This window comes from Stegastes partitus, unplaced genomic scaffold (assembly GCF_000690725.1).
Source record: "Stegastes partitus isolate 25-593 unplaced genomic scaffold, Stegastes_partitus-1.0.2 Scaffold1368, whole genome shotgun sequence".
In the NCBI taxonomy this organism is placed as follows: domain Eukaryota; kingdom Metazoa; phylum Chordata; class Actinopteri; family Pomacentridae; genus Stegastes; species Stegastes partitus.
The window spans coordinates 122,501-139,012 of record NW_007579099.1 but is presented as its reverse complement, the minus strand read 5'-3'; the positions used below and the strand labels follow the sequence as shown (position 1 = coordinate 139,012).

Below are 16,512 nucleotides of genomic sequence, written 5' to 3'. Positions count from 1 at the left end.
CCTTGAAGATAACATGGCCGGTGAGAACCGGTTCACATACTGGGAGACAGCGGAAACTCCTCTTTTCTATCAGTTACTTTAGATACACGCCTTTTGGACAACACACACACTTTGTATTCGATCCAAGCAGCTTCTGTTTACATCTGTTTACAGTGAACTTCCACGTGAACAGTGTGCTCTGTCACTCAGAGCCCAGCGCTGCCTCACTTTACCTGTGACCTAAATAAATTCTACATCTGGGAACTGAAGATTTCTCTGGTTTGTTCTTGGGCTTCCAACTAAAGAATTGGGTTAACAAAGTTTTGCCCTCGTTCTGAAAAATATTTCTGTCCACGTCACATTTCAGTCCTATTACATCTTTCTTTTATTTTGTGTCACATTTTTGGTCATTTTTCGTGGTTGTTTTGCATCACCTTTTGTTTGTTTTACATCTTGTTCTGGTCATTTTGCGTCACATTCCAGTCATTTCACATCTTTTTGTGCTTGTTTGCATCACATTTTGGTCATTCACCGTCTTTCTGTAGGCATTTTGTGTCACATTTTGGCTGTTTTCCATGTTCTTGTGGTTGTTTTGTCTCACATTTTGGTAAATTCCTACTTTCTTTTGTGTTTTTTTCTTTTTGTGGTTGTTTTGCTTTACATAGTGATGACTTTACATCTTTTGGGAGTCTTTTGTGTCACATTTCGGTTGTTTTGAATTGCTTTTCCAGCGTATTTGGATCATTTTGTGTCTCATTTTGGTCAGTTTGCATTTCAGTTCCTTTTTTCAACACTATATGGAAACTGGAAACTGAAAGTGAAATGTCATCTCACCTCATCTGGCAGCACCACCTTGCGGTTCTCCATGTGTTTGAGGACGTCGTAGGCCGTGTGCAGGGTGCGCACCTTGGCGGTCTCAGCCCGGACGAAGGTGGGCAGGTAGATGAACCAGAGGCCGTAACAGTGACCCAGCAGGCACTTGGACCACATGTCCGGCACTGCTGAGTACTTCTGAGCTCGCTTCTGGGCCAGTTTGATCTCCTAGACAGGTGACATTGAGGACATCAGGTCGAGTTCAAATACATGCATAACTTCATCATTCAACAGTTAATTTACACAGTGTAACATGGCAGCATTTTACCCTTTGCCTACAGCGCCTCCTGGTGAGTGGAGGCCACTGTCTACGGTTTGGTTTCCATATAAACAACCTAATCATCTCTTCTGAATCAACAAATCACTGTATGTGTATGTGTATGTGCGCCATTCACATGTTTTGACAAGCATTCATGTTATTTACTTCAAACATGGCGGGTGTATTTCTGGGGACCCAAAGAAGTGCCGTGTCAAGTGTGAAACTGTTTGGACAAGTGGCTCTTGAGAAAAATATAATGATGTCATCAATACAAGAACAGTGTGACACAAGCATAGCTCACGACACAGAACATCTTCTGTCAGTACGATCACTTCAAACTAATTTTCTAGACGTTTCTTCATCATGTACAAAGTAATTTCTGCACTGCTGCTGCTAAGGTAATGTTACGGCATCTGTTGTTCTACCCTTTTACATTTTCTGGTTACATTATATAGTCATGTATAGGGTGAAAATTACTCAAACTAACATTGATAACTGTTGCTACAATCTTTAAACAGTTCCTTTGCCCCAAACTGATGTACAAACACATTTAAAAGTGATTTTTGTGTTTTTGTGGTTATTGGTGTCACATGTTGCTCATTTTAAATTTTTGTGGTTGTTCTGTGTGAGATTGTGGTGGTTTTTCATCCTTTTGAATGCATTTTGCCTTCACATTTTGGTCATTTTACACACAAAAACATTTACTAGTGACGATCTTAACTACATGTTATTGCAGTAATGAAGTAAGTCTATGTCAGTAAAAAAAAACTAAACCTGATGACATACAATGATTACATTCATCTGTTTCTCCTTTAAATTTGAGGTCCTGCATTTTTCTTATCAAGAGTCTGACAAATAGGATCTATTATTAGAATTATTAAAATGCAGCAGCGTCTTAAATTTTATGACTATGATCAGGTGACTGAATGAAGTACTGCAGTATCAATGAGATAAACATTTTTAAACTACTGTATTAACCAAGTAATAAAACAATAATTTTACAATATAATGCTAGAATAAGCCATACATTTGTAGTTTTATTGATTGACTAATCCGTTTTGTAAAAAACAAAACAAAACATAACGTTAAAGAACGTTTTAATAATCCTCCTTGACGTTTATATAAGTGGTTGCTAAATGATACTGAGAAAGCTGCAATAAATTAAACTGCTCTAAGAACTTCTGTTGTTTCATAATTAATAAAGAGTATCTTCTGTTTTTATTGCACCATGTGGGCATTAAAGGACATTTAAAAACTCTGAATATTTAAAAAAAAAAAAAAAAAAAAAATTATTATCAGAAAAACAAGAAACATCCCCCAGAACATATGACAAAAAAACATCACTCTTTTCCCAAAATATGTAATAAATGTTATATTAATGCTTGCACATTTACATATTGTGCTGTAATTATTAATTCTGGATGCCTTAGAGCACCATACAAGCGACTGCCGATGAAAAAGAGCCTTGTGGCTAACTCGGTTACATTTATATCCATCTGAACATTGATGAATGTGCATGGTTTCCTTTTCAAATGAATACATTTAATGTTAATCCATTAACACGGTGCTGAGATGCTTACAGGAGAAGATAATCAGAGTTGAACAGACGTCTTGTTGACATCTTTTCCTTCCGTTGCCCAGATCTGAAAATAACTTCAGATCCCATCACACTCACAGTCTGTGGCTTCTGAATATTGAATGAGCAGTGAAATATTGATACCAATTCATTAAATTAAAATGATTCACAGCCAGACAGTTAACAAGGCTCTTTATTCAGAGAAAACTGGGTCACAATGGAACATTTAACTCAGAGGGTTCCAGTTTGAGGTTTTTGAAAATTCTTTTAATGATTTTTGTCAGGTCAGAATTTTAGCTCTAAAGTAGTTGGGTTAGCATCTAATATTACCTGCACTGTGGGGTCTAGACCATAATATTTATAGTAGCTATGCTGTAATTTATAATTCTGCAGTGTTTAGCTTTATTACTACAACAGTTAAGTTATTCTCCATAGCTAGTAACACTGTAGGATCTCAGCCTTATTATGTGTTACAGTCAGGTAAAGTCGTGTCTTACACAACTTTTGTAGGGTTTATTTCCATATATGCAAATTACTTGGGCAAAATAACATCACAAATAACCCAATATTTAAACTTATTAGGCAACCTTCCTTTCAACATTTTAAAAAATTAACTATTATATCTTATTGAACTGCATGTTTAAGATTTTATTTGTTTGAATTTTCATTGCATATTTGTCTAATTTGTTTTTGTTTTATTGCAGTTACTTTGTAATTATATTTTCAAAAGATGCTATACAAATAAAATTATTATTATTAGTTACAAAACAACGGCAACTCTTGTAAACTTGATTTCCACAGATTTGCAGCTTATAAATTGCTATTAATTCTACATTTATCTAATCAGAAATCTGCTGTGGTTTGTTAGGAGGTTACCGTTATCATAAGAATGCTTACATTTGCAAAGCAAAGTTAAAGCAGCTGCAAAACGGACAGAGCAGCTAACACACTTCATTTTTTTGTCGTAGACAGGAAAACGTGTCAAGTGTCCTAATCTCACCTGTTTGGTGCGCCGGGGGGCAGGGCTGCTGGGGGCGCTGCCTTTGGTCGGGACTCGAAGCTGGTCCTGGGGTCGGTCAAAGAGCTCTGGCTTCAGTGTGGGGAAGGTCTCATAACTGGGAACACGACAGCAAAATAAAACATCTCGTTAGCACATTGTCAAAGCAACACGAGATGTGTTTCATTTGTCTACTTGCCTCCACCGCTCAGCTCCAATTTTCACCTGTTTAGCATCATGTCATATTTTGAAATTAATGAAATGAGCTAAAACACTACCTGAACTACATCAGTTCAAACGTGGTCCATTTTGTGTCACTTTGTGGTGATTTTGTGCCTGTTGTTGACTTTTTGTGTCACTTTGTGTTTGTTTTGCGTTGTTTGGTGTTGTTCTGTGTCATCTGTTCAGTCCAGGTGGACCCGTACCTGTAGAGGGCGGGACACTCAGACCCGTCAGGTTCCTGCGGTTCTTCAGGAGGCATGATGAACACGGTGTGTTCTCCGCTGTGAGTCTCATCAAGGTCGACCAGCCTCACCTCCTCTGGCTTCTCCACGTCCACCTGCTCACAAGAACAGCAACACAAACTGTTCTTTACCATCAGCTGGAGATGTGCAGCTCTGCTCTGTTCTGCAGCTGAAGAGAAAATGATCTGACCTTCTGGACGCACTCGTCGAAGAACTCGAGGCAGGCGTGGCGGTCGCTGACGAAGGAGCACTCCTCAATGAACTGAGTGAACATCTGAGTCCTGGTCAGCTGAGTGTAGAACTTCTGCTGTGTTCGGTCGCGAGACTTTAAGAAACCTGCGGGATGATAATCAGACACTGTTCAAAAGGACAACACTTTACAATCCATCTCTGAAATAAGAAAAAAGCTGCTCTGGAATCATCACAAGGACAAAAACCCACAGAAGAAATATCTAAACCCGAGGCAGGTTAACATAGGGATTAAAATAAAGTATTAAGAAAGAATTCCTCCTCAACAGATCTCCAGAACTCTGAAGCAAACAAGTCTGTTTGATGGCAAATTGGCAGGATGGACAAAAATCTGTGCAAAATGTTTAAAATTTTAGGGTCATTTAAGTTAATAAACTGAACAAAAAACACCAGAAATTTGTTTCTTCTTCATCCCTGAGATCCTCCTGAGATGCTGAGTTCTGCTGGATTTAAATTTAGGTTTAGTTCAACGACAAACTTCCAAATCTGGCACCAATTTGCGTCTTCATCATTGGTTTGCATCTGTTTCTGGTCTTCTTGTGAGTCTTTACAGACGTTCTACGGTGTTGTGTTCATTTCGCATTTCGCTACAGTTAGTTCTGGCTCTCTGTGGTCGATCTGCATAATTTTTTGGTCTTTCTGTGAGTTTTTACAGGCATTTTACATATAAACGTGTTTATTTTACTTTTCTGGTCATTTTGTGTGTTTTTGTGGCTGTTTAGTGTCTTTTAAGTCTTTTAACATCTCTAAAAAGTATTTTTATTTTAGGCAATTTTGTGTCTCTCTAACATCATTCATGGTCTTTTTGTGTCTGCAATCATTTTGTCTATTTGTATTTGTTTTGCATCTTTTTGAAGTGGTTCTGTCTCTCTGTGGTCAATCTGTCTCACTTTCTGGTCGTTTGGTGAGTTTTAACAGCCGTTTCGAATGTATTTGTGTTCATTTTACTGTTGTTTTTCATTGGTTTTCTGGTCGTCTCATAAGTCTTTTTGTCTTTTGGAGGTTCTTTCAGGTGTCTTAGCAGGCGTTTTCTATTTAATTTTGCATCTCTTTTTTGGAAGTTTTGTCTCTTTTTTTGGTTGATCCGTACCACTTTTTTTGTTGTTTTTGTGAGTTTTTACAGTCGTTTTACATGTATTGTCCATTTTGCATCCCTTTCATTAGTTTGCATCTTTTTGTGGTCTTTTTGTGTCTTTGGAATCACTTTTCGTCTATTTGTGTTTACTTTGCATCTCTCATCATCTTTTTTCTTTGTCTCTCTTTGTGGTTGTTCTGCTTTGCAGCCGTTTAGCATGTCTTTTTCATTAATTTGCATCGATTCTGGTCATCTTGTGGGTTTTTGTAGTCACGTGTCTTAAAGGTTCTTTGATTCGCTCAGCAGTTGTTTTATGGCAGCTTGTGTTCACTATGTGTCTCTCCTTTCCTGGTATGCATTCTTTTCTGGTGTTTTTGTGTCTTATTGTGTTCTATTTGTGTTTATTTTGTGTTTTTATCTCTTTGTATTTCTTTTTCTTCTCTGCAGCTATTTTGCATTTAGAAGCGGCCCTTCTGTGAGTCTTAGAGGTGTGTTTATCTCTGTTTGCATTGATTCAGCATCTATTTGTGTTCATTCTGGGTCTCTTTCCCACTGGTTTGCATCTCTTTCTGGGCTTTCTTGTGCGTCTTTGCAGTCACTTTATGTTTCTGTGTTACTTATGCATGTCTTTTCTTTGTACTGTCATTCCAGACATTCGAGAAACAACAAGTTCACCAGAAGCAAACAGGCCAAACATCTAAAAACACAACTCTTAGTTGCCAGTGCAGCTTGGCACTGTCAAAATAAACACGGATAAAAACTCTTAAGCCTGTTTCGAACCCCCCCCTTTTTTTGTTTTGGTAGCTGTGAAAAAGAGCGCACCCTGCAGGTTGAAGAGCGAGCTGCAGTCGGTGGCGGTGTCGGATGGCGCCTGCGTGATGGGCAGCAGGAAGGCTCGGTATCCTCGCAGCAGGCAGCTCATGAAGCGCAGGAAGGCCTCCTGGATCTCCAGCTCCAGCTGCTTCTGACGCCGGTAGATCTGGTCGTAGTCGGTCAGCAGGAACTCCAGCGTCGCCTCCTCCTGGCCAGGAGTGCAAACTGCAGCCACCAAAACGAGAGTCAGCAAGAACGCAGTACACAAGTATTCATGTACCGTCTTTAACTTTCATTCAGGCTACTTTATACCTCTGTTGCAGGAAAATATGGAGCTGTTTAGCAAAACTATGTGTCTGTAGTACAGGAGGCTGCAGCTTTAGGTTCACATTTCTATGATGCATGTTTGAAGTGGATCATTGCTAAATTGAGCATTTAGTTTTAAAAATGTATTCCATCCAAAACACTATTTTCTTTCCAAGTACTTGTTGTTTAAAGGTTTAGTCCATCCAAAATACAAGTTTCTTTATAGTTTGAAAAGTTTATTCCACAAAAATAGTAAATTCTAACTCAAAAAAAAAAATCATTTAAAAACTGTATTCTGTCCAAGTACTTATAGTTCTAAAGGTTAAATCCACCCAAAACTTTTACCTAAAAAGTTCTGGTTTAAAAGGTTTTTCCAACCAAAATGATCTACAGTTTTTTTCTTGCCCCTGTCTGTAGGCTAGAAAAGCTTCCTTTTGGAGAAAACAAGCAGTTGTCATGTTTTCTGTTCCCAAAAAAACAAGGGTTCTAGAAATGTTGTCCTGAAGATGCAGCCTCCTCCGCTGCAGACAGATGCTACTCCTGTTTACGTTGCCTCACATATTCGGCGGTTCACTCACTCTTCTCCAGTGTCTTGTGGAGGTTGGTGAGGGTGTTGAACAGAGTCTTGCCGTGCTTCCTGGGTAACGATCGCCATGACAATGGCTTTTTATCCTCTGACCTGGACCAGGACAGCGAGACAGTGAAACCATGACGAACTGTTAGTTATGAGCTCATTGTCACGAGTTCAGGCAAACAGCCACAGAATTTTAAATTCAGCAGCAGTAAAAAACTCCAGCTCGTTAACTGATTGAATTTCCATGGAAATTCAGATTCTGCTGATTCTCTCCTCAAAGCATCGAATTCATGAAGCTTAACTGGAACAGTGATGGAAAGTTTAGACGGTTGCTGGTCGCTCATGAAAATAGAAAAAAAAACCCTGCAAAAACAGAATCAGCAGATTGCTTAAGATTTGTGGCGCACCATTTTATTGAGAAAATGATCAAAATCAGAATTTATAAAAGTAGCATTTTCTTCAAAATCCCCTTTTCGTAATTTAAAAATCTGCTAAAATAGACGGTTTGCTCTAATAAGATTGGAATGGAAAAAAGTCTGCAGATAAGCGATGACTGACTTTGCTGTGGCAAACGGTCACGTGACAAAAATTGAGGGACATTTCATCTGAACTGCAGGCAGTGTTTACACAAAACAGAGAGGTGATAGTATAGAAGCTAATTAAAAATGTAAATAGGTAAATCTTCATAGTATGCAGAGAATCAGTTTATTTTTTTAACAGTTTTGGTAACTCCTGTGGACACTTGTTAATTCCAGGTTTTGTAGCACAAATAATCAAAGAAATTCAACTTTAGTTTTTTTCTGATTTCTGTCATTCTAACTGTGTGTCGTACTGCACAGAAGACATTTCTGAGTTCTCTCTCCTTCTAGTCATGGTTTGTAAAATGAGCCCACAGTGAAGAAACACATGACGTTCCGAGGGTTAAGAGGGGCGGTGTGGCAATGGACTCACTGGAAGATGGTGTTGGTGTCGAGGTCGACGCATACCACGTCGGTGGGGGGGTCATACAGGTCGAAGTAGCTGGAGTGGACGCCCACGATGAAGGGCATCGGCGCCAGCAGCACGTCGGCCATCTGCAGTGGACACAGGGGGATGTAGGGGCAGAGCCAGCGCAGGGGGAAGCTTATCTGGAGGGACAAACACAGTGTTCGTTAGACAAAAACAATTCACCATGAGCCTGCTTCTGGCCTTCACACAATCCCTTTATGACTCACTGCTACTGGCAGAGATGAATTCTAAAGATATTATGAAGCTTCAACCACCAAAATGTCTTCATGAACTCGATGTTTGTGCTCTTTTTGTGGCTGCAGCTCCACAGAGAAACACCACTTTCACATTTGCTTTGGATAAACTTCTGACTTAATCTTTAAACATCCCGACGACTGTGGATTTTGTCCCCTGTTTAGAAGAAATCGCTGCATGGACATTTATAGAGAGGACAAAGGATTACAGCAGAAAAAACTTGTGTCAGTGAACATATGGAATCTGCTTTCTCAAAATTTGCCAACCTACTTTTGAACATCCTGACATTTTTAGCAGTTTTGGGATATTTTAATGAATGGGATTTACATCTGGCACTGCAGTCAAATTTGAATTCTCCAGCTTTATTAATTTTTATGATCTTTTTGTATATCATCTTGTGTTTCTTTGCTTTTAATGTTTAACATAAAACCCTTCATATTGATTGCTGCCTTTATGTACAGTACATTTTTTCAATCTCAAATTATAGGAGATCTTCTGTCTGACCATCTTATTTGCTTGAAACTTTTTTTTTAATCATAAACTTTAGATATTTAAAATGGCACCTGTGAAATTTTGGATCGATGTATTAAACACTTTCCAAGGTAAATTAAAATAAAAAAATCACGTCGAGCCATCTTCAGCAGGTTGTGCGAAAGCACATTAAAATTTGAGGCTGTTCTAATGACAAAATCTCAGGAACTATTCAAGATAAAAGCCTGAAATTCAACGTTATTGATTAAGAATCAGCAATATTGGACAAGAAGATGAAATACAGAGCTAAAACTACTGTCAAATGATTTGCTGACCATGATATTACTGTGCTTGATTGGCCAGCCAGCTAAACTGACCTGAGCCTCATCTGGGATATTGTCAAGAGAATGATGACACCCTACCCAAAAATACAGACGAGCTGAAGGTATCACTTTATGTGCAATAAGTCTACAATATACACAAATTTCACTTTGTTAGATAACTGATGGAAAATGTAAAAAAAATTCACAATGTTCAAATTTTTTGAAATGCTCTAGTATGTGTGTGTGTGTGTGTGTGTGTGTGTGTGTGTGTGTGTGTGTGTTTGTGTGTGTGTGTGTGTGTGTGTCTTACAGAGACAAGGGCCTCACTGACGGATGTGAGGACGTCGGGTCGCAGCGAGTGCAGCAGCAGCTTGTGTTCGGTGAGGATGGCAAGTAGCAGCGTACAGGCGTTCTCTGGACCGAGGTTCTGCAGCAGCTTCAGGAAGCTCGCACCACTGTCACGCACACACACACACACACACACACACATGTGGCAGGTTACACACCCGCTCAGGACGACTCGGCTCACAAAACAAGCGCACCACCTGTTACTTTACTCAAGTCTGAATGAGAAACTAAATAGTTGAACATTTTCTGTGTGAGATTTACATGGCAGGACGTTGGTAGCTTAGCTTGGCATAAAGGCTGCAAACAGAATGAAACAAATAGTAGGTTCTGTTTAAACATCAAAAATACGTCTGTCAACACCTCAAATCTGACTGTGTGAACTTTCCTTCACCTTGTGAAATCAAAAACCCACCAACAGATTTGTAAAGGTTTTTTTTTTTTTTTAAAGGTAAAGAAGACACCATTTATCACACATGAGGCACAAAACTGCCTTTCCGAGGTTGCAAAAATGTAAATAGTTAACTATCTATAGCATGTGGAGAGTTCAGGTTTTTTACATTTCTGTAGCACAATAATTATTGTGTTGCTTCCATGAAGGTGCAGGACTTTATATTGCAGTGAAAAATGAGCCCAGTGAGGAAAAATATGACAAAAACTAGGCAGAGCTCAAAGGGTTAATACTTCTTGGCAACAAAACAAAAACTGACTGGTGCCGTGTAGATGAATACACTGATGTTTGTAAAAAAAAAAAAAAAAAAAGACAACATGATGTGCGAGTCCCGCTACATCCATAAACTGCTGCTTTTACTTTGCTGTGTTTGTGCAGATGAATGAATGGAGGTGAAGGTGTTTGCGGTGAAACCAGCTCGTGACACTGAAGCTGCTGATTCTACAAATGATGCAGCAGAAACTGACCTGAGTGGGAGTGGAGAGGAGACCGGCTGGCAGAGCAGCAGGTTGTCGTACGGCGATAGCTGCAACACACACAGACACACACTGTATGAATACACAACACACAGTCACGACTCCATCACTTTCAGAGCACGGGCTTAGCCCAACCATAACTTCAACCACGACCAAAGTGTAATGACGTCGTTTTACTGCAGACAGGGCTCCTGTTGAGGTGATTTGATCTCCGTCTGCACTGAATTCGTGTCAATTTGTGTTTATTTGGATCTCTTTTATTCATTAGTTTGCTTTTCTTTCTGGTCTTTTTGTGAGTTTTTGTGGTAGTTTTCTCTCTTGGAGGTCCTCTGACATCTCTTTACAATCACTTTTTGTGTATTTGTGTTCATTTTGTGTGTCTTTTCTGTTGGTCTGTGGCTGTTTTTCTCCTTTGCGGACATTTTTTTTTATCTAACAATATTCCCTTTGAGTGTCTTACAGGCGGTTTTATTTCCATCAGCACTGAAAAAGTTTCCTATAGTGTGCAAATTTGTGGCCCTTTTTCATTAGTTGGCTTTTCTTTCTGGTCTTTCTCGGCATCTTACAAATTCAAGTTTATTTAGCATCTTTTCTAGGCTGTTCTGTCTCTTTGTGGTCAATTTGCATCACTTTTGGGTATTTTTGTGAGTTTTTGCAGCAATTTGAGGTCTTGTGTGTGCATTTTGCATCTCCTTTCTTGGTTTGTGTTACTTTATGGTTGTTTTTCTTCTTTGCAGCCATTTTGCACTTAGAAGGAACCATTTTCTCAGGCTTTCAGGTGTTCCTTTAATTGTCTCTATTGAAATGCTATGTCTTTATGACTTTACATTTTTTTTACTGGTTTGCATCTCTTTCTAGTAGTTTTGTTTCTCTGAGGTTTTTTTGACATCTTTTATCAATTGTTTAATGTCTATTTGTGTTCATTTGGCATCTCTTTTTCAATGTACAACTGTATATGTGTATTAGTGCAAGGAGTACCAACTGTGTACATCTGTTTCTGTACTATTATCTAAATACCATACTGAACTGTAGCAGCATCATAGTACCTCATATATTGTGGGCTCTTTTAGTTAAATTTAGGGACCATAAGAGACTTTAAATCTTAACCTAAATCTAACGCTAACCCAACACAATGTGCCTGCAAACAGATTTATGTTCCTACAACATAAATAAATCAGTCCACAGATGAAGGAATTTAAAACAACTTTGTAAAGTAAGAAGTAACAAAGAAGATCTTTGTGAATGTATGGCCTCAGTCAAGTCAGTCATGACAACTTTTGCTCACTGTCTTTATTCCTTGAAGGTGTATATGGATATAAAGGAATAAAGGAGAGCAGCTCCAGCTGTCAAACAGGTTTTAGGCATTTTATCTCAACCGCTAATCAGGTAAGCAAACAGAAACATCTGCAGGAATGTCTGAGATTTAACTGATACATCCATCTGTGGCTTCATTTTCAAAACACTTTGTTCAGCTGGTGAGTAAAATGTTGTTACAACCCACCTGAATAAATCTCTTTCTATAAAATTTCAGGATTTGACAGATTAAACTAGATTTTTGCTAAACTATGAAGTAAAACTATTTTTTAAAAAACGTTGTAAACCCCTTTCTGCAGCAGCTGAGGTGGGTGTTGATTTTACACTCGACGATAATAAACTTCACAGCATCACAGTTAATGGCTTCAAACAAACACAACCCGTTTACCGTTAAATTTATTTGCATATATTTTACGTTTCCTTGCTCACACACTTCTTCAGATCTCAGGCTGATGTGTAAATGAACTCAGGCTTTTGTGCACAGTTGTCGCTGCAGAAAGAGGTTAAGCAAAATTACCACCATCATTGTGTTGTCATGCAACTCGATCATTTAAAAAAATAAATAAATAAAAAATCACACGTGAACCCCCGATGGATCATCACCAAAAATTAATCTAATAAATGTGGATTGGATCGATGAATTATTGACTCTAAATAGATGCTGTTACCCAGTTTGTTCTGCAACCAGATCTGCACCTGCACCCTGTTGGAGGAGTCAAATGTTAAAGACAAAAGACCGACTGATGCTTTCTTTAGTTTAAACTTCTGCAGCAGACAAGCTGAGAAACGGTCAGACCAGGTGGAAAGAAATGTCAAAGTTACAACCACAAGAATCTCCGAGATGAACCACATCCTGTCATAAGAAAGAAATAATACATGTCACTGGAAACTGTTGACTTCTTCAGCATATTTGAAAAATACAAACAGCTTTGGAAACAGCTGACACAGATCACATTAATAGACTCAAACAAATGATAAATACAACTGACATTTTCATAATTTAACCCTCAAAATACAATAATAAAAATACGGACATAATAAACCACTTTTTGTTAATTTTTTGGGACATTTTTGTCTTAAAGATCCTGAGTGTGAGTTGTTTTTGTTTCTTTTTATATCTGGCACAAAAAATAATAACGATTCAGAATCAATCCTGAAAATTCATGGGTATTTGGTTGTAATGATCAAGACTGATTTTGGTTAAAAAAATCTAACTCTGTGAAAGTGGATTATAGTGAGAGTACATTTTTGTCCCTAAGGTTCAGAGTATGAGTTTGTTTTAAATATCTGACAATGCACAAAAAAGGGATGCATCAGTGTTGCTGCTAATCATTAACACATCCCAGATTGTGATATTAAAAAAATATATATTTTCAAATTACCACTTCTAAAAACGCCGATGTGTCTGTCTACTCTGGTATTCCACCCACAATTAAACTTTCTCAAATTATGGCATTTCAAAGACTGCTCCACAGATTGGCACAAAGAAAATGATTTTAAAATCAATTAAACACCTGCAAACAAAAATTCTACATGTTTCACTTACTAACATATGCCGGAAAAAAATCTGACATATATGAGATGGTCAGGGTTAAACTTTTTTTTTTTTAAACATTTAGTGAAATGAAGTGGAATGACACTGTAAAAAACACATACACGAACAGATCAGTGTTTGGTCTGACTGAATTTAGAATTTAGCACAGGTTTTAGAACTGTCTTTACCTGAACGAGGATTCGAGGACGTTGTGGTGAAGGAAATGGGACGTTGTGCATGAAGCTGGAGATGTGTCTGCAGAGAGAGAAAAAAACAGAACGTTTCAGTCAATACGTGTTATTCAAGGTGCTTTTCTGTGCACAATGTAAGACAAACAAAACATGCCAGAACTAAATATCATGTGAAGACTCGATGCTGCTTCTACTGACTGTAATTGAAATATTCATGCAGACCAGGGGCCTCATGTACAAAGCATGCGTACGCTTACGTTTATGTAAAATGGTGCGGAAGATACCGTTAACAACAATGGCAGCTTTGGACCTGTTGGAGGATATTGCCAATGGAGCAGTGCCAAGAGAACAGGTTTCCAGAGACCTCAGGACGATGACTGGATCATCAGCCGCTTTACGTTCCCGAGGGCAATTTGCTTAGAACTGTGCGTGGAGCTGCGGCCATTATTGGAGTGCAACACGGCCAGGAGCCATGTCCTACCTGTGCCCATACAGATGCTGACCCACTGGGCTTCCTAGCCACAGGGTCATTTCAGAGGGAGCTGGACTACCGACCGGGACTGTGCCAGTCGACAGTGAGCAGAGCCACGCCAGCTGTGTGGGACGGAACTATCCGAATGTCAGCCAGATACATCAAATTCCCATACAGTGCAGTTGAACAGGACGACATGAAAGTGCAATTTGTAGCGATGGCCGGTTCTCCTGATGTAATCGGAGCTATCGACTGCACACACATTGCTGTAGAGGCACCATCACTAAATGCATGTGTTTATGTAAACAGGAGGCTCTTTTATTAAATTAATGTACAGATCATCTGTGATGCGCAAATACAATTAAGCAACATTGTTGCGGCGCAGCCTTGATCAAAACACATTCTGACCAACAGCATGGTTGAGAACAGGCTACAAGCTGGCACGGTGCGGGATGGGTGGCTTCTTGGTGAGTAAGTCATTTAATTGTCCTAATATTAATCTCCCCGACATGCGCTAATGTGCTCCCCGGACGGGCATCAGCAGCTGGCTGTTGCGGTGGATCAGCTGACGCCGGGGAGGCTGGAGGAATCCGCGTCTGTGATACGAGGCTGGGACTGCATCTCACAGTCTTCTCTTGCCTCATTGTCTGTTGGAAAATAATAAATTGAGTAATTTGACATGAGACAAAGTTTTGATTTCCTCTTTGATATCCTGGCATGATTACGCAAGAACCTGTTTGGCTGCGAGCAGATTATTATATGACCCGTATAGTGAATAAATGTGTGAGTTACACAATATACATTTACCTTGGGGTGATCTGAGTGACCTACGTGTGCTCCCACCACCCCTGTGACAGCAGTGTCACCCACAATAGCGACGACTTTCTGCTCAAACGGGATGAGTTCATCCTAGTTACTGTTATCTGATCTTGCAGAGAGGGGAATCCCACCTGTCGGCCCTGTTTATACTAATTTGCGTATTTAAATTGGGGGCGTGGAGAGGGAGGGGTCTGGTACTCCAGCATGTGCGATCAATTCCACGCTGAGTGAGATGTACAAAGGAAATGTGCTTGGATTCCGGCGTACGCTCACTTACGTTCATCTGGACTTTTTTGTGCGTACGCAGTTTTCAGGATTGAAGCGTACGCCAGGTTTCAGTATGAAATCCACGCAAGTCTTTGTACATGAAGCCCCTGATGAATTTCAGAAAGAGTTCAGTATAAATAAAACTTGTGTACGGACTTCTCTATTGGCAGGACGTGGGGCCCAGAGATGGAGTATCTGTAGACGAAGGTGAGGAACTTCTGGAAGACGGTGAAGAAGGGCCAGTGTGAGAGGACGCAGATGCTCTTCTTCACCTGCAGGCTGCGGCTGGTTATCGGCCGGCGGTCGACCACGCTGAGCAGGCCGAGCCGGACGCTCTGCCGCTCCGACAGCAGCTCCCTGGAGAACGACTCGTAGAACTGGATGGCAGCACCGTACACCTGCAGCCAGGAGAGGCATGTTTTACTGAGGTTCTACTGGTCTGTCGGGGTTCTGTCTGATGCAACGGGAGGTTCTACTGGCCGATTTGGACTCACATTGGAAAAACTCAGACATTCTAGACAACTTGAATAATTTTGGACAATTCTAGAGTCATTCTGGAGCATTTTTGAATTAACCTAGACAATTCTTGTCATTTTGGACAAATTTTGGGCTGTTTTACAAAAGGTTTTGCCATTTTTGACAAATTTTGAACAATTTTTGAGTTACTTTGGACAATTTGGACTAGTTTTGAGCAATTTTTGTCCTATTTGAAGTTCTTTTTGACATATTTGCTTGTTTGAACAATGTTTGAGTCATTTTACTGACCATTTTGGTCAATTTTGAGACATCTTAAACATGTTTTGACTCATATTGATTCAATTTGGAGTTACCCTGGACAAGCTTCAAGTCATTTAGGACAATATGAAGTAATTGTTTTTTCTTCACCTTTTTTGGACAATTTGGGACTTGTTAGGAACCACCTTTGGTCAATTTAGACCGTTTGGGTTCTTATATAAGCAATGTATTTGTACAATATTTGCAATTGAATCATGTTGGTGGTGTCAAGCAGCGAACAACAGAAATACTGTCTTTATATTTAATGTTCTATTGATTATCTTTTGTTTTGGTTACATCACAGTGTTTCTTTAAGTTCATTATATAACCTAAGACACATCCTGTACCTTGTCCCCGGAGGCGGAGGTGAGGACGAAGGTGGAGAAGACAGGCAGCTGATACTTGGTGTTCAGAGGCCAGCTCTCCACGGTGACGCCCATCGGCAGGCAGAAGACAGGCACCGACTCGGGCAGAGGGAAGGCCTCCAGGTCGTCCTCTGGGTAGCGGCTGATCAGACCTGCAGCACACAGCGGTCAGTCACCTGCACTCTAACATCTGTTACAACCATGTTGTATGCACAGAGACATGCTGTGGATCAGCTCTAGTGGGCCACAGACATTCTACAGTTTCAGGCTTTTAGGGAGAAGGTGGGACGTTTACTGTCAAGA

The 16,512-nt window shown here is 39.7% G+C and overlaps 1 protein-coding gene across 1 annotated transcript in view; it reads right to left on the bottom strand.

The window, feature by feature from the left end:
* The window catches only part of dennd4b (DENN/MADD domain containing 4B), a 60,759-nt gene that overhangs the window by 10,021 nt on the left and 34,226 nt on the right, over positions 1-16,512 (bottom strand). Inside the window, exons 5-16 of the mRNA XM_008298987.1 lie at positions 16,192-16,361; positions 15,227-15,468; positions 13,510-13,576; positions 10,465-10,523; positions 9,512-9,656; positions 8,117-8,292; positions 7,170-7,270; positions 6,295-6,510; positions 4,339-4,484; positions 4,110-4,243; positions 3,688-3,802; positions 814-1,020 (exon numbers count right to left, since the gene is read on the bottom strand). Coding sequence (XP_008297209.1) covers positions 814-1,020; positions 3,688-3,802; positions 4,110-4,243; positions 4,339-4,484; positions 6,295-6,510; positions 7,170-7,270; positions 8,117-8,292; positions 9,512-9,656; positions 10,465-10,523; positions 13,510-13,576; positions 15,227-15,468; positions 16,192-16,361 — 1,778 coding nt within the window. The remainder of the gene's footprint in view (positions 1-813; positions 1,021-3,687; positions 3,803-4,109; positions 4,244-4,338; positions 4,485-6,294; positions 6,511-7,169; positions 7,271-8,116; positions 8,293-9,511; positions 9,657-10,464; positions 10,524-13,509; positions 13,577-15,226; positions 15,469-16,191; positions 16,362-16,512) is intronic.